The 18,056-nt window shown below is 54.5% G+C and overlaps 1 protein-coding gene across 1 annotated transcript in view; it reads right to left on the bottom strand.

Moving 5' to 3' along the window:
- Positions 1 to 214: 214 nt before the first annotated feature.
- Positions 215 to 18,056, bottom strand: part of MROH7 (maestro heat like repeat family member 7) — a 42,428-nt gene continuing 24,586 nt past the window's right edge. Inside the window, exons 13-22 of the mRNA XM_026498016.4 lie at positions 17,815 to 18,005; positions 13,662 to 13,799; positions 12,536 to 12,650; positions 8,146 to 8,286; positions 7,306 to 7,485; positions 6,601 to 6,756; positions 6,220 to 6,342; positions 3,179 to 3,281; positions 992 to 1,054; positions 215 to 459 (exon numbers count right to left, since the gene is read on the bottom strand). Of these exons, the coding sequence (XP_026353801.3) occupies positions 215 to 459; positions 992 to 1,054; positions 3,179 to 3,281; positions 6,220 to 6,342; positions 6,601 to 6,756; positions 7,306 to 7,485; positions 8,146 to 8,286; positions 12,536 to 12,650; positions 13,662 to 13,799; positions 17,815 to 18,005 (1,455 nt within the window). The remainder of the gene's footprint in view (positions 460 to 991; positions 1,055 to 3,178; positions 3,282 to 6,219; positions 6,343 to 6,600; positions 6,757 to 7,305; positions 7,486 to 8,145; positions 8,287 to 12,535; positions 12,651 to 13,661; positions 13,800 to 17,814; positions 18,006 to 18,056) is intronic.

Consider the following 18,056-nt stretch of genomic DNA (forward strand, 5'->3'; position numbering starts at 1 on the left):
CCCCACCTATAAAACGTGGACAAAACAGCCTGTGAGTCTGTCGATGTTGACCGAGGCAACAGTGAAAGCCGCGCTCATCTCGCAGATCCGTGGCACAGAGCCATGGCGTGTCCCATGAGGAAACACTCACGGGGAGAGGTAAGCCACGTGGCATTTATAGGGGGCATGGCTGTGGTCGTGGCCACCCCTGAGGAGGGCTGGAGGCTCAGGGATATCACTGCTTCAAGGACATCTTCCAGGAGCCCAGGGCCTGCATGATCCAGGAGCGCCGCTGGTGGGACGTGGGCAGGTTCTCGCAGCTGGGGCTCCAGCGGTGCGTGGTGGCCGGGTCGCACACCCACGAGTCCCCGTGCGGCAGCTGCCAGGAGTTCCGCCGGCAGCTGGCCAGGATGTGGTCCTGGGCCTGGGCCGCATAGATGCACACTGATGCTTCTGGGTCGTGTCTTAGGTTTTCCAGAGCTGGGTGATGGGGAGGGGAAAGGCCACCTGTTAAGACCGGGTCCCCACATAGGTCTCACAGCCCATCCTTCCTTCTCCCTTCTGTGCCTTGACTCAGGCATTCTGCACAGCATCCCCTCATCTCACCTTCCTCCCAGCTCTTCAAACCATTCCTGCCTTTCGAAACCTGAATCAAAACCTGCCTCCTCCAGGAATCCTTCCGGGACTGCCCCAGCCTCAGGCTCCCATCAGTTTCCCCGGTTACAAAATTAATCTGCCCCAGTAAGTCTGAACTACTCGCCCTGCGCTAAATGGTTTGAGGCTTATTTTCTAGTCTGGTTCCCTGGATTATAAACTCCCCTAGGGTGGGGCTGTGTATTCTCTGTTTTGGTGACCCCTTAACACTACTCACCGTGGATAAAGACTAGCACAGCTAGGCTGGGCTGAAGCCAATTGCTTTGGGACCTATCCCTTCTGTTTCCTGTTCACCCGCTGTGGGCCACGCATTCCCTCACTGGCCCCTGAGATCTCAAAGATGCAGGGCATGACTTACCTGCTTTCACTTTATTCAGACGGTCTTCTGTCATTATGCTCTCCATGCAGGGGACCAGGGACCCTTGAGTGTAATCCAAGAGGTGAGTGTATCCGCCTCCTGACTCTGACCCCCACCCTCGGACCAGACCTCCTAAGACAAGCTCTCCTGCCCTTCTTGAGTCCCATGAATGAGGACATAAAGGAGAACTTCGTTTTGACCCTGGGACAGATTCCCCAAGAGGGGTCCTGGGAGAGGTGGCAGGTCCAGAGGGCAGGGATGGCACCAGGGCAGGGACAGGATCTGGGCTGCAGCTGACTCTGCCAGTGTGGCCCGAGGTGGTCCCCTACCCAGGCTGGCCCTTAGTGTCCTCATCGGAGACTCGGGGACGTGCAGCCTCAGCTGCCCCCTTCTCCAGGGAATTTGAGCAGCATTCACGGGAAGGACGCTGAGTGCCTCGCGTACATTCCAGGCAGGTGGCTGGGGGGTCCTGGAGGGCCTGAGACTCCCGCTCCTCGGCCACACTGTCCAGCCCGTCCCTGCTCCCTGCCTGCATGCCTGGCTCCCAAAGCACCTGCAGGTCCTTGAACGGGGCCAGGCCAGACCTCCCTCCTGTTGTGAGGCCCTTCCCACCTCTCTCTCTCTCTGCCTGGCTCATTCCTATTTATCCTTGACTATTAAGCTTAACATAATCACTTCTCCAGGAAATCCTTCTTGACTTTACGCCCAGAGTAGGTTAGGAGGCTCTCTGGGTTCTCAGAGCATCTGAGTTTCCCTCATCTGCATATACTGTGATCTACTCTGTGACTTATCTCTCCCACCAGACCCGAGGTCTCAAGCTTAGATGCACTCAAGGTGGGGAGGTGGGAAGGGCAGTCTCCGAGGCTCTTATATCACATGCACAACTGTATGCATGTATGCATTTTTCTAGCGAAAGTGTTCATAACTTTCTTTAGGGTTTCACCAACCCACAAGAGGTTAGAAATCCCTGCACCGGGCGGGGCGTTGTGTGGGGGTGGACGCAGCCTCTCCTCTGCTTGGTTTCCCCAGCACAGGCCTCCGACCCAGAGAACCCACTCAAATGTGAAACACTGACACTTGTAGGTGTGATTAATTTGGAGGAAGATTTAGAGAAATAAGCAACCAGGAAATAATGTCACTCCGTGTGAGAAGCTGCCTCTGAGCAGGCCCCCATATTCTGAGGGACCCCCAGTCCTGGCCATTGCTCCTCTGTCCCTGCCTGGGTCATGTTAACAGCACACCCCCACCCCCACCCCTACCATCCTCATCACCTCCGGAAGGGTTCTCTCTTTCTCCAGACTAGGCATGGTGCCTGACACAGAGTGCGACATCAAGCAACATTTGCTAACCGAACCAGTGAATGGGTGCATGGGTGACCGGACCGATGAAAACCACAAGTGAGTTGGGGAAAGGAACCAAAAGAAGCATCACTTTTCAAAGTGGGGGATGGGAACGTCATCCTCTCCAAGCTCCTGGGCAGAGGGGTCTCTTGGTCCTGGTGAAAGGTGTGTGGTTATGGGGCAGGGGGGGCGGGTAGCTGGGAGGAGACATTCCCACATGCCATCAGAAGGGTCTGGGCTGGAGTGGGGGATTCTGAGTAAGGGGAATCTAGTTGTTTTTTTCCCCAAAAAAGGCAGAGGTTGGGATTATGGGAAATGTGGAGTGAGCTGATGTTGAGGGAGCAGCTTGACTAGCCAGGCTTCACATTTTTAAAAAATATTCTCATCTAATCTGTGAAACAGGAGTTAATCCCCATTTTACAGGTGAGGAAACTGAGGCTCAGTGGCAGTAAATGACTCAGTTGGGGTCACACGGAAAGGGGATCATGGAGCTGAGATTCTACTTCACTCTTTCTACTGCACAGCTTGGCCCCTCCTGACATAGTCAATGGTAGGCTCCCGTTGGGCCTGGACCCATGCTGTACTGGGGGTGGGGAGCAGGAAGCAGAAGTTCCACTGGGTACAGTTGCCAAGGTTGAGACCTGCACAAGGAGTCCAGGCTGGATCCACCCTGTGGCCCATTTCCCAAGCAGGGATCTTAGAGGAGGGAAGACCTTTCTGATTTGTACCATGACTCTCTGCTGGCCAAGCCTTGAACCCAGAAGGACTGGATGCTTCCTTCCAAGGGGAGGAAGCCAAATGGAGGGCAGGCAGAGTCCCAGCAGCCAAACTAGTTCTGCCAGGTTACCTATGAACATGGCTGAGTACTTCCGGAGGGAGGCCCGGGAATTCTTGGCATACTCCAGGCTCTGGCTGAGGAATGTGAAGGCGCTGTCTTGGTGGGTAGTCACCTGGGACAAAGAGAAAGCCCAAGAGTGCTGGGCCCTCAGAGGGACTAATTACCCAGCCACCCTTCCCAAAGCTAGGAATGGTGACCCTGTCAGGAGCCAAGCCCTGGCCCCTTGCCTCCTGAACTTCTCTGCCACCCATCCTGGCCTCTGCCTGAGGCCCCCAGAGGCCAGGCCTCATCTTCTCTTAGCGGATTGCAACAACCCTTTCCATGGTCTTCCTGCCTCAGGTGTATCCTCCTCCAGCCCACGCCCTGCGGGAGCTCGAAGGGAAGTTCTAAAATAAAAAGTCATGCAAGAACATGATAGATAAGGAGACAGCTCTGATCAAGGTGAAGAATTCAAGTTATAGAGCAGTGACAAATAAACTAGAGAGTTAGAGAGGTCTTAAAAGTCTTTCAGAGCCAGACAGGAATAAGGCTTAATTATACATCAGATAATAGGAAGCCAGAATCCATTCTTGAAAGAGCAATGACCAAGCAATGTTTTAGGCAAAATAGTCTGACAATGGTGTTCAGGATGAGTTTGATCAAGTAGAAACCAGGGGGCAGACATTCTGCTAAGAGGTTGCGGAGGGAGATGAAGAAGAATCTGATACGATTACACTGCTGTTGACAGTTTGCATGTCAGGGAGTCAACTCAGGGCCCGGTATCAAAGCCTTCCTGACTGTGCTCCTCAGCATCGGTCTCCACCAATGTCTCTACCTACTGTGCACACTCTGCTCCAGTGCAAGGATGTGGCCCGGCTCCCCCAGGATCTGTGCCTGGTACAAGCGATTGCTCCTGATTGCAGTGCCCTTCCCTGTCTTCTCCGTCTGATGAATCTCTCTCATTCCTTGGGGCTCAGCTCAGAAGCCACCGCCTCCCTGAAGCCTTTCACAACTCTCAGACAGAGCGGATCTCACCACTCTTGTCATGTCACCTATGACACTGTGCTGTGATTATTTATACCTATCTCCCCCACCAATCCAGAGCTCCCTCAAGAAAAGGGGCTGGCTCACTCAGCTCTGAGTCCTCAGCATCCTGGACAAAGCTTGGTGTGGTGTGATGCCCAGAAAGCGCTGGCTGGCTGGCTGGCTGGCTGGATGAATGGGTCACCTCCCCCTCCTTAAAGCTAAGGCTAGAAGTTGACCTTCATATGAGCAAACCTGTTGATGCTGGAAGAGCAAAAACAGAGACTCTAGAGGGGCCTAATGTAGAGGTCACAGGCTGCCACCCACAAACCACGAGGAGCTGGCAGAGCAGTGACCAGCAGTGTTTTCAACAAGCTAAATCGATCGCTAATTAACGTCTTATAAAAATGGTCTCTAGCTTTTCTTGGGAAAGCAGAGGAGCTGGCAAGAGTGGCCTGCACCGTGAGCAGAGCACCCACTCAGGCTTTCAACAGGGCCTGGCTCTCCAGCTTGCCACAGGTCCTACCACTTCCATGTCACTCAGGATCATTCTCCACTGGGTCCCTGGTCACTGGTGGTATTTGAATTAGTGCCCTGGCCAAACGCCTCCTCTAGGCCTCTTTTCCCCTCTGTGAAATGACAGTAATATTAGACCCTGGATCGCAGAGGTGTTGAGCATTACTAATAAGGCTGATGTCCAGCCCTTCTCTTACTCCTAGGAACCATCTGTTACTCTGCATATTTTCATTAGATTGGTGTGGGGGGTGCTGGCATGCCCCACCCGGATCTCCCTTTGGTGAGAAGGATTACTCCCCCAACACTGGGGACTTCCTCCGCGGAAGAGAATTGCCGGCCCAAGGTCACGTCCCTTCCCAGAGTGGCTGGCATCCAGTAACAAATGGACACGGGGGTGTAAAGACCTGGCCCCTGGCCCCACATGTGGAGCATCTCACTGCAGTGGTGGCTGAGACCTCCCCCAAAACAACACTGCAGCTTGACCTCTCCTCCTGTCCGTGCCCTCCGTTCCACAGGTGGCTGTGCCCTAATAAACCTCCTGCCTGCTAATCTCCGGTTCTGAGTCTGCGTCCTGGGGCACCTGTGACAGCAGGGGAGGTAGGGGACTAGATAGCAAAGCTTTCCAAATGGCGTGCAGAGGGACTAGGCTGCATCCCGCAGATGCATTCCATGGCACGTGGGGGGCCTGCTCCTACCTCAGGATGCCCTCAAGTGTTACCTAGAAAGGGGGTTCGGTGGTTAAATAAATTTGGGAAACCATGGATTTAATAACCATGGAATATCTCAGCACAGACCATCTCAGAGCCTTTAGTGAGCTGCAAGTATTGCAAACCCCCAAGAGGAAGATGGCGAGGCAGTGTTTCCCATACTTATTTGCTTAGAACCTCTTTTCTCCCCTATGGGGCATTTCCTGTGGGATGGGTGTCACAGAGAATACACCCTGGGAATTGCTCATGCAGAAAAGGGAACCAACGAAGCTCTTGAATCAGGGATGTAACACAAACAGACTCGTGTTTGAAGCAGACCGCTCTGGTGCCCGAGTGGGGATGGGATCGGAAGAGATGAGGTTCAAGGCGGAGAGAGCCAGGGGGTCGCTGGATCCACAGCCCCTGAACTAAGGGCAAAGACTGTGGGGCAGGGAGCAATAAAACAGATGCAGAGATGTTTAGAATATTTAAGATTGATCAAATGTGGAAGGCGACTGACATGGGAGTCTAGGATAATTCTAGGTTTCTGCTTTGGGGATCTAGAGGGACAGAGCAGATTGAAATGGGAAGGCCGTCCACTCAGAAGAGGCATGCTGAGCTTGAAGTGCGTGTGGGTGGGCGGGGAGGTGTCCCACAAACCACCAGAGAGGGCACCAGAAGTGAGAAGCCAGAAATGCCAATGAACGTCCAGGAGCCGAGAACGTGTGGGTAGTAGCGGAATTGCCGGTCAGGATGCTTGTGCAAAAAGAAGGAAGAGGAAAGGGGAAAGCTTTGCCCACCTCCAGCACACTCGTCGGGAACCGCGGTAGTCTTGAAAGCACTCACCAGGTACTTGCATATTTTGGTCACCGTCTGCTGCTGGTTGTCCCAGGACTTCCGGCTGTAAGCTCTTTTTGGCAATTCCCATGCCATGAGGCAAGAACAGCGGAACAGGGTCTTTATACATTTCTGGGGACCAACAGAAAGGCAATACCAGAGCTGGGGAATTCCAGGACAGCCAGAAAATATTCAAAAAAAAAGGTTTCATGAAACTGGATTCTGGAAAAATCAACACCTATTTGAAATGCACAAGCGAAGTTTTGAGGAGGAGTTCTGACGTGGGTGCCTTTGGAACACAGGCTTGTCCATCACAAACCGTTAGTGATTCTGGCTCGGTTTCCGTAAAGGGAGGCCCGGCCGCAGGGCCCGCCGCCTACACACACTCACCTGGCTCACCTTGGCGTTGCCCTCTTGCATGATCAGCAGCAGGGGCACGAAGGTGCTGACCAGCTGCTGCTCCACGGCTGGGGTGCGGGGCGACCGCAGCTTCTGGACCACCTTGCCATACAGGTTGATGCAGGAGGCGCGCACGTCCTCTCGAGGCTGGGGCAGACCCGGAGGCTCAGGCGTGCTCCCTCCTCCAAGAGGCCGCCTGGGCCTATGAGCCCCACGTGGAGGCACGCGGCCTTCCTTCCCCTCATTCCAGCGGGGCACAGAGATGGTGCAGGGCGGAGGCCACCTGATGGGGCCGATCCGGGGCCAGCGCCCCGCTCACTGGAGCCTAGGTCTGGAGTTCTGCCCGCTCTCCCCAGCCAGGGCCGCCTGCTAACCTAAAAGATGTCTTAGCACCAAGGGGGAAAATGCCCCCTTCTGCTGGAACCAATCAAAACACGTGCCCCCTCCCGGTGGGCCAACTGCGATGAGGCAAGGGTCTGGGGAGACTTGATGACAAAGAGCTCTCTCCGTGAGAACCGATTAGAGAAGGATCTTTCTCGGTGCAAAAAGACAGAGGCCTGTTGGAACGAGGTGCACCTTCCCCTGGGCTGACTCCGCTCTGCGCGGCCTCAGCGGGCCACGGGAGCTGCTGCAGCCTGCAGAGTAGTAAAGAGCCCCCCTCCCCCAGCCCCCCCCCCCCACCGTGGGGTCTCTTACATCACTGAAGTGGGGCAGCAGGATCTGCAACATCTCCACATAGACCGAGGTGTCCGCCAGCTTCCGGTCCTGCCCCTTGAAGATGGTCTTGAGGTTGTGGGCCGCCTCCACCACCAGCAGCCCATCCATGCTCTTCAGGCCCTTCACCATAGAGGGCAGGAGGGCCTGCACCTTGGCGGTCTGTGGGGCAGGACCATTTGGGATGCGGGCTCCCACCTGACAGTAGGGGCTCACAGGTGGGAGACCTAGCCTCTGATTCACTGAGATGACCTTGGTGGCGCAGGTGCCCCCTCCAGGCCTTTGGGGATGCCATCCCACCTGCCTGGAATGCCCTCACTTGAGCTCTTGCTGTCCCCAAAGTCTTCTTTGACCTCACTGGCTCCTTCTGGTCTGGACACCTAAGGCCCTTTGTCGCCACCCCCCTTGTCGGCACTAGGTAGAGAACTGCATCATTAGAGAGCTTTCTGAGCCTACACCCCGGCCCTTGGTCCCCTATACCATGAGCTGCAACAGGGCCTGGCAGAGGAAAACAAAGCACTGTTCAAAATATTCAGACGCACCAACAATCTGGGCCTCCGTGTCCTACTCTGTAAAATAGGCATAATTACTGCCATCCCCAACCCCTCCTACACATACTGCCTTCAGGGTTATTGTGAAAAAACTGGATTAGAAACTATACAGTGTACGGGGAACGATTAAAGCCTATCCACTTTACAGATGGGGCAACTGAGGCACGGACAGAAATGGATCCCAGCATCTGAGACTCAGTGACGGCCAGGCTCCCTCCTTCCTCCAGCTCAGGGCCTGGCTGGGCCGGGCTCTCCTCTGCCCTCTGCTCACCTTCTCCGTCCTACGGGCCAAGATGACCAGGCCTCGGATGGACAGCACCTTCATGACGGGGTCCTGGTGGCTCAGGCCCTCCGCCATCCGCCCCAGAGAGTACTCCTCCGGGATCCGCCGCACCTGCTCCAGCCACAGCAGCTGCGGGATAATGGCAATTACTCCCTGAGCCAAGCGCGGGGCAGCCCCGTCTCCCCGCGCACTGGTAGTGCCCGCTGGTTGACCGGGGGCTGAATGTGGGGCGTGAAGGATGGCTATCGGGTTAGTGCTGTCCAAAGCAAGCCACGTGAGTAAGTTTAAATTTTCTAGTAGGCACATTAAAAAAGCAAAAAAAAGAAACAGGTGAAATTAATGTTACTAATGCCTCTTATTTGACCCAATATAACCAAAGTAGTATCATTTTGACATGTGATCAATATAAACATTATTGATATATTTTACACTCTGTAAAAAATTTTTTCAAACCAAGTCTGAAATGTGGTGTGAATTTTAAACTTACAACACATTTCAATTCAGACAGACACATTTCAGGGGCGGCACAGGCCCCATGCGGCTCGTGGCTATCATACTGGACGGCACTGGTCTCGTTAGTGACAGCCACTCGCTCCTGTCTTCGCCCAGCCGTCAGTGTTGGTGACCCTGAACTCTGTCCTCTCCGCCTGGCTTCCCTCTGCCCGTTGTCCTCAATGAGCTCCTCTGCTCAGGATTTTAACTGCTGTCCCCAGGCATGTAACACCCAAGTCACCATCTCTAGTCTGTGCTGCTGTCCAGAGCGTGCGACTGGGAAAAGCAACAGTTTTCCAGACATCTGCACCCGACGTCCATCAGCAGCTCGTGGCAAGGCGGAACGGGTCGCTCTCCAGCTGCCTTTCACCATCGGGCCCAGCTTGCTTCTAGGGCCTCATTCACTCCATGCCCACCCTAGAGCCCACATTCTTACCACCAACCAGCTTCTAACCAAGTGGTCCATTTTTTGTGGAATGATCCAGGCTGTTCTGTCCTCTCTGTGCTGGCAGGATGCCCTGGGCGCCCACCTCCACTCCAGCCCCGACTCACCTTGCATGGGTCCATCTAAAACTCAGCTCCCCTTGAAGCTGTGTTTGACAATGCCCCCCGGGCTCCCCTGGGTGGACTGCCCCCTTCCCTGGGCCCCTGGAAGCCCCGAACATGGAAACCTGAATGCCCCTGGCTGCTTAGGCCTCTGCCTCCTGCATCGCCCTGGGGCTTCCCTGAGGACACACGCTGAGCATTTCTGCAGGGCTCCTGTTACCTAACACGAGCTCTGGGGGACAGTATGTGCTTAGGGAACACTTCTGGTGCAAGAGTTCAGGTCCAACATGAAATCTGGTTCCTTTCCTCTTTAGAATTGCCCTTCCTCCTGTGTTCCCATCGCCGCGTCTAGCACCACCCCCCCCCACCCCGTTTCCCAGCCTAAACCAGGCATCACCCCCATCTCCTTCCTCTGCCCACCACCCTCCCACCCACGGCAGCCAACTAGTCTTCAGTTCCTGCCCGGTCATCCTCCTAAACACCTTCTCCCATCTGTTCTCTGGCCTTACCGCTACTGTGACTATTGAGACCCTGAGTCGCTATGGTGAGGAGAGAGAGCTGGGGAGAGGGGCAGGGCCATGGCTCAGAGGGGGAGGAGGTTGTAGAGGAGGGCTCCACCCACCGCCCTCCCTCTGCCCATCCACACAACTGACACTCAGGCCTGCTCCGCCCAGGGTTCCGGGCTGCACACTAGAGATGCAGGGAAGAGTACTGATGATGATGATAATAATAATAATAAATAATAATAATAGCAATACAGCTGACTCCCACTCAATACTTCCTAGATGCAGGCACTATCCTAAGAGCTTTACAGGAACTCATTTAATCCTCATCAAAACCCTTAGGGCGTCTGGGTGGCTCAGTCAATTAAGCATCCGGCTCCTGATTTCATCTCGGTCATGATCTCAGGGTTGTGGGATTGAGCCCTGAGTCGGGCTCCGAACTCCGTTGGGAGTCTGCTGGAGATTCTCTCTCTCTCTCTCTCCCTCTGCCCATCCCCCTGCTCGCATGTGCTCTCTTGCAGGCTCTCTCTCTAAAATAAATAAATCGTTTAAAAAAACCCTATGAGGTGGGCAATTCATTATCCCCATATTGCAGATGAGGAAAGTGAGGCACAGGCAGGTTCCGGGACTTGCCAAGGTCACACAGCTCCCTTGAGTCCCCCTGCTGCTGGGAGCAGCAGGCTCACACATAGACGATCACAGCCTAGTTGGCTGGGGAGGCCAGGGTGGTATATGTGAGCTATGTCAAGGTGCCACAGTGAATGTGGTGGGCCTGGCTCTGACGGAGAGCAGCCCACCTCTTCTGGGGAGCGGGAGAAGGACTGAACCTGGCTGAGGATCCTTGTTCCAGGGAGGAAGGCCACAGCTCAGAGTTTCAGGGGAATGTTCAGGAAAGGTTAAGCCTAGCGCCCCTGACCTTGTGGTGGACATGGGAGCACCCCTGAGGTCTGGCAAGGTGCAATGGCCACCATCCCCTTAAGAACCACAAGTGGTAGCCACTCACAGACTTAGAGAGCAGTGGCTGACCAGGAATGAGGATCCAGACAGACAGACTTAGTCAGATTCTCTCTGGACTCCTTGAGCTGTGTGACCTTGAAGCATGCCCCCAGCTTGTCCTCCTGGCGCTGCCACATTCTACTGGTGCCTGCAGGACCAGGCCAAGTGTTCATCTGGGCACTCACCCATCCATCCACCTACCTGGGGAGCTTTCAGGGCTCGAATGGGGAGGCAATGCAAACACGACACGGCCCCTCCTCCCCAGACTCACAGTCCAGCTGGAGAGGCAGGAGAGATGCAGGAAATGCCTGGAGGGCCATGCTGCCTCCTGTCTGTCTGGCCAACTTTACTCACCTGTCAAGGCTCAGTTCAGATGGCACCTCCCCCAGGAAGCCTTCCTTAACCTTCTACTTTCCAAGCAGAAAGTGAACCTCCTACCTCTGAACCCCACTGAAGCCCCTGATGATGGAGGTCTTGCCCCCAGCATGACAACCAGCAGGTCACAAGAGACAGCAAGAGTGGCAGTTAGGAGAGCGGCTTTTACAAGTGTCCGTCGACAGATGAATGGATAAACAAAGTGTGGTAGATACATACGAGGGAATATGATTCAGCCTTTAAAAAGAATGAAATTCGGAGCCCTGTTAACAACACGCATGAACCCTGAAGACATAATGTTGAGTGAAATCAGCCAGACACAAAAGGACAAATACTGCGGGGTTGGGCTCCCGTGAAGCCTACAATGGCAAGCTCAGAGCCACTAAGCGGCACCTTGGTTGCCCGGGGCTGGGGAGGCCGAACGGGGAGGCCGGACTTCATGAATTCAGTTTCAGTTTGAGACAGAGGCTGCACTTGGGAAGGAAGATCAACAGCTCTGCGGACGGCGCTGACGGCTGCACGGCCGTGTGAGCGTACCTCATGCCACTGGGACATACCCTTAAACATGGCAAGAATGTGAACTTTGATGCTATGTGTATCTTACCACAATTTTTTCTAAACCAGAGAGAGGCAGAGAGGGAGAGAGTGGGTTTGAGAACCCAGGAGTCTGGGTTCGAATCCTGAGTCTGCCACTTCACGAGCTGTGAGGTCTTGGAATATTAACTTAAATCTGTGCCTCAGTTTCCTCCTCTAAAATGGGGGATGAAATGGCATCTGCATCATAGGATTATTATGAGGATTAAATGAATCAATATGGGTAAAACTCTAAGAACGTGCCGGGGAGACAGAAAATGCTCAATAAATGTTAGCTATTATTGCTGGTGGGTCTCCTCTTCTTTGTCTGACTCTAACCAACCCCCGATTCATCTCTCCCAGAACCCCCTAGTACCCTGCGCACACTCAATTCAGCTTAGATGTCACTTCTTCCAGGAAGCCCTCCCTGATGCTCCCACCACCACCACCACCTCAAGTCTCCTGTTCTCCCACCACACTGCCCCCTCAGAGCACAAGGCACTCCATGGCACCCCATTTTATAATTGGGGCATCCTCTGGCTTCCCTGCCACACTGAGAATTCCTTGAGGGCTGGGCAGAGTCAATTTCATATTTGTACCTCCAACCTTGTAGCTCTGGTCTGGTGCTCGGCACATAGCAGTGCCCAGCAAGTGTTGGGGGTTACCTGGGCATGGAGGGAGTCTGGAAAGAGTAGAACGGGGTGACGGGGTGGAGAAACGAGCAGCAAAGGGAGATCCTATGAGGTCTTTACATTCTAGAGCAATCATGCTCAGGAAACCCTCCATGGTTAAGTACTGTTTGCACAGGAGAAATGACCGGTAATGTGAACCGAGGCCCGTGCTCCGGGAGGCCGGGGAGGAGCCTCGCCCAGTGCCCGCGGCCCGCTCGGTACCTCCACGTAGAAGGCGGTGGCAGTGATCTTGTGCTTCTCGTCGCCTCGCTCCAGCAGTGGGATGAGCAAGTAGAGCAGGCGGCAGAGCTCCTGGCAGGAGTAGTGCACCATGGCCCTGGGGGTGAGGAAGGGTGAACAGTCCCCTCCGACTCCCCAGCCCCAGGGGCCCTGCTTGGGGGGGGGGGCGGGTCTAGCCTCACACTCTAACTCTGAGCAAGTCAGGGGCACCTGGATTCCTGGGTTCCCAGGATTTCCCACCCGGACAGGGCCTCAGAGCCCATCTAGTTTAACTGCTCTGTTTTACCGATGGGGAACCGGAGTCTCAGGGTGGGAAAGCTTGCCCAACAGCACAGAGCACACAGCTCTCTGCATGATGCCTAGAGCATAGCAGGTACTCAATAAAGGCAATTGTATCCTGAGTCCCCTGGGGACAGCACCACCCTAGGCACTCGGGGTGCAAGGCTCAGGAACACACTATTCCTGCAGGAGCCACAACATCCCGTGGGAGGTTGTGTATGGGGGCAAGGGAAGACCCCCGTCTGGGTCCCCAGGTCATCTCCTAGCATTGCCACTTCCTGGCTGTGTGACCTTTGATACATAACTGTCCCTCTCTGGACCTTGGCATCCCGCTGTGGACAATGTGCGCTGATAATCTCAACCCCACCAGTCAGCGTAAGCTGTGAACGCTAACCTGTGCTGAGCCCTCCCCGTATACCAGGGGCCGTTCAAAGTACTTTAACTCTCATCCTAAGCCCTGGAGACGGGTCCTATTATTATTTCCACACGACTGAGGGGGAAAACTCAGAGAGAGGCAAGAACTTGCCCCGGGTCACCAGCTGAGAGGTGGTGGGCTGGGAATCGGACACAGGCAGACCGGCCCCAAGGCCACACTCAGAACTACTCGGCCATAGCAGCATGTCTGTATGAGTGTAGGAACTAGGGTCCCCACACGGTGAGGAAAGGTGCTTTGTAAGTAAGGAAGCGCTCTGCAGTTGCCAGGGGCTAGACCAGACCCCACTGCTTAGCAGAGGGGATGGACTGAGGGAAGGGTCTTGCCCAAACAGAGATGCAAACCCAAGTCTGTCTCCCTCCCCCCACCCCCTGCGCGGGGCCATCCCAGCCTCACCTGGCCAGCAGGGACACTCCCCGGTGGTGGTTCTCCGCCTGCCCCATGAGCTCCCAGCCGCCCTGGTCCTCCAGAAAGGTGGCCTCATACGAGCAGCCCATCCTCAGCAGCAGGGTTTTCACCACTTTGACGACCCAGCTGCCGAGACAAGGGGGCTGAGACCTCATGACCCCCCCCCCCGCCCACCCCGCCGCGGGCCAGGCCTCCCTCCAGCCTGCTGCTCCCACCATCAGCCCCCATCTGGCCAGACAGGCTTCTCCGGGCCGCGCTGCTTGAGAGGTAGTGGTCATCGGTGTATCCACCAAAAGTGGCTTTTAACAAATTATTATTAGCTTGGAGAAAGAGAGTCAACAGAAGCAAAATTCCCCAAATGGTGCTTCATCCTCCCTTTTCTCCTGGGCCTCTTTCCCTGGAGGGAGAGGTGGAGCCAGGCCCCCGGGGACCTGCCTCCTTCTCCCCCTCCTCTCCCTTCCATGCCCATGACTGGGCAGCACTCTGGGGGGCAGTCGTCCCTGCTCACTTGTACACAGTCTCCTGTTGGCCCGAGGCCTTCAGGGCACTTAAGGAGGGAGTCCCCAACCTGGAAGCACAGCGGAAGGCCCTGGGTGGTGCGTGTGTGTCGGCGGGGCGGGGGGGCTTTTACAACCCATGGATTGAGGAGGCTGGAACCCAGGCCTCCGTGCTTTTGAAGCTCCAGAGCCAGCTTGAGCAGCCGGGCGGTGAAGGAGCAGGAGGGGGTGCGGCCGCGTGCTGACGCCCCGCTAGTCCTCGGCGCGGCGCCGCGTGTCCACAGATGTGTACGTGTACGTGTACGTATATATGTATACCTTTATTAAAGTGAAAACGGACAATGTGTGGAATGAAGTTTACATTTAAAGAAAGTTTTCTAGAAATGTAAAGTCTCGTTTAAAGAGTTTATCATGTATGAACATACCTCAGGAGATACTGAGAGTAGTTCTCATGATTCAAGACAAAGCAGAAAGCATTTTGGAAATCAGGTGATGTTCAAGAATTTGCTTTTAATTTTCATGTTTGGGGTTTTGCAAGGACTATTGATCCAGTGTGAGACGTCGAGCTCCTGCTGAGGCCCAGGCTTTCAGAACCATGCAAGCTTCATGCTGAGTCTTTAAGACTCGGGCTGTCAGTTACGGTCCTGGACCAGCAGAGTCTCTCTCTCTCTCTCTCTCTCTCTCTCTCTCACACACACACACACACACATAGGGAGGGAGAGGGGGAGGCAGACTCCAGATGTTGCCCACCCTAAGAGCCCAAGGCTCGCCCTCCCCAACTCCCTTCCCCCACCTCTTTCCTCACCCAGAAACACTGGCTGAATAGCTGAGTTTTACGCGTTTTCCTTAGGAGAAGGAAGGTTCTACCTTCCATGTCAAGCATCAGTACCTTCAACTAAGACCGAATGAGTCACCTGTGTATGTTCTCCTCTGTGACTTGACCATCCTCCTCTCCCAGTGTGTCCCCATCTCCAGGAGCAGCTGGTCACCTTCTCACTACCTGGCTTGGGGACAGCTCTGGGCTCAGGAACTCCACAGGGAGCGACATGACTTAGAGGTTTCCGACAGTCACAGCTTTTACCCAGACCCCACCCACGCCAGCCCGGTTTGTGCATCCGAGGAACTCAGAATTAGGCTAAAGCTTTGGGACGCGGTGCCACACCATTCCTAGCTAGGCTGCTCCATTCTTCCACCATTTCCTTGATCAGACTCCAAATTTTAGCAAAAATGACCCACCTTCCTTCCTTCCCACCCCACTCCCAAAGATAGACCTCTACGAGCCCAGATGGGGTCTGCGCGATTTTGTAAAAAGGCAGAGGTGGGGGCAAGGGGGCGGCTGCGGGTGGTTGTGCAGGTCCTTTGGCTCTGCAAAGGCCCACTCTGCAAGCTTCACCTTCCTAGAAGGTTCTCAGCTCTTCCCAGAGAAGAAGATCAAACGTTGCCCTGTCCCTGCAGTGGGTTGGGGCAGGGGTTCTGGGGCAACGACACAACTCGGAGCTGCGTCAAAGCCCGAGGCTGCCGCAGGGCGCAGCTGCTAGACCTCACGCGGGGGACAGGGGTCTCTCTCTAGCTCCCCTGCCTGGGGGCCTTGCTCAGGGAGGCCCTCCGAGTCGAGAGATCGCACCCTTTATTACTCGACAGTGGAGACCTTTTCCACGGTGGGTTCCTCTTCCTCCTCCTCCCCCAGCACCTCCTCTACGTCCGTCTACGTCCCTCTACGTCCCTCTGGCTCTGTTTTTTGGCACCGGGTGTCACGCTGGGAGGCGGGGCCTACTTGGTCCTTACAACACACCTGTGGGGCAGGAATCGCTTACCCCATTTCATAGGCAAGCCCACCAAGCTGCCAAGGGGTTAAACCTTTACCCGAAGGACAAAGCAGAAATGATGGAACCAGTACTCAAATCCGAGGTGTTCTGACTTCAAGCCCAGCCTCGCAACCGGTGCCCTCAGCCCCTCACGGGGGACCTCCCCGAGCATCCCCACAGCAGAAGCCAAAGGAGAACAGACTGAGAAACTTGACTGCATACAAACCCAGACCTTCTGAATGGCCAAGACCATAAAATAGTCACCGGTTAAGTGGAATACAACCGACAAAGACTTCATGTCCTTAGCATATAAAACGCTCTTACAAATTAACAAAAAAAATTCCCAACAGTCCTATATAACATTGGGCAAACGTTGCTCACAGACAAGGGAACACAGGGACACCTGGGGGCTCAGCTGGTTAAGCAGCCCGACTCTGGGTTTCGCCTCAGGTCATGATCTCAGGGTTGGAGCCCCCCACCCCCGAGTGGGGGCTCCATGCTCAGCAGGGAGTCTGCTCGAGATTCTCCCTCTCCCTCCCCCTCTGCCCCTCCCCCACTCACACATGCACTCGCTCGCTCTCCTTCTCTCAAATAAATAAATAAAATCTTGAAAAAAAGAAAACCCGAATGACATTTCCACCTCAACCTCAATCATAATAAGAGAAATGCAAACAAAAATGACAGCATTTTTTTTTTCCACTTTCAGATCAGCGAAGATATAAATATCTTCTGTTCCACTGGGCTGGCCAAGGCATGGGAGACAGCCGTTCTCACACCCTCCTGGATGCGGTGACTTCTGGGCGAGGCCATGTGGCAACCTGGGTGCTTGAGGGGGAACTCCATTTTCCCCTTCATCACTCACTGGTCAAGAACATTTTCCACCACGTGCTTCTGTCCCAGCTCACGAGTAAATGCAGAAACCCTTTGATGCACTCAGTCTCCTTTCAGGAATCCGTCCTACATTGTACACTCACACGCGTGCATAAAGACATATAAACGAGCTCACCGCAGCTTTGTCGGTAAGCGCAAAGTGCCTAAACCAAGAAGATTCTGGTTAAATAAAGCATGGCACCTTGGAATGCCACTCAGACGGATAGTGTGTGTCTGTTACAAATAATGGGGCAGCTCTGTGTGCGTGCTCTCCGAAGCGTGCATGCTAAAAGCAAAGTGTGTGACTGTAAAGTACACCACTCTGGGTGGAAGAATAGAAACAGAAGCGTGTGCTTATCTCTGCATCGGCCACCTGTGGAAGGATACGAGCGAACCTAGTTCTGGGGAGGCTCACTGGGGAAGGAGAGGAAAGGAGACTCACTTTCAATGTCTTTTGGGATTTTTACCCATGTGCCTATATTACCCATATGGGTTAATAATTAAAAATAAAATGGTGAGGAGCGCCTGGGTGGCTCAGTCGGTTAAGCATCCGACTCTTGATCTCAGCTCAGGTCATGATCTCAGGGTCGTGAGTTCAAGCCCTGCGTGGAATCCACTTAAAAAATAAAATAAAATAATAAAATAAATAAAATAAAATAAAAAGGTGGGCCTTGGATACAAATCTAATACAAATAATATGTCTAGGGAGGGAGGAGGAAACATGAAATTGTGAGCTCCTTGGGGGAGGGCTGGTTCTTTGCCGTCGTCCAGCGCCAGGCAGGTCTGACACACACACCACAGCAGGTGCTCCCAAATAGTTGTTGTCCAAAAATAATTGGCTCTCCTAAAAAAGATGCTTCTGTTTTCTCTTTTAGTCCCAAAGCTAATTTCTACCGATTGACTGCCCTCAAGATTTTAGAAGGGCCCTTGCTAGGCAGCCCTCCCCCAGCCGGGGACAGCAGGACATACCGCACGGGTACGAAGATGGAAGGCCGAGGATCCTTCTTGGCGTCCTTGCAGAAAGCCATGCGGCCAGGCAGGTGGAGGCCGATGTGGTAATGGACCTGAACGAGCAGGGCCAGGAGCAGCTGCGGGTAGATGCGCCTCACGCGGCCCACGCAGCTGTTGACCGACAGGAGCTCACACAGGCCGCTGGCTGCCTGGGGGCAGAGGGGAGGCTGGCTGGAGGCTCCCGGCAGGGGCCTGGACTG

The sequence above is a fragment of the Ursus arctos genome, unplaced genomic scaffold, assembly GCF_023065955.2.
Source record: "Ursus arctos isolate Adak ecotype North America unplaced genomic scaffold, UrsArc2.0 scaffold_12, whole genome shotgun sequence".
Taxonomy (NCBI): domain Eukaryota; kingdom Metazoa; phylum Chordata; class Mammalia; order Carnivora; family Ursidae; genus Ursus; species Ursus arctos.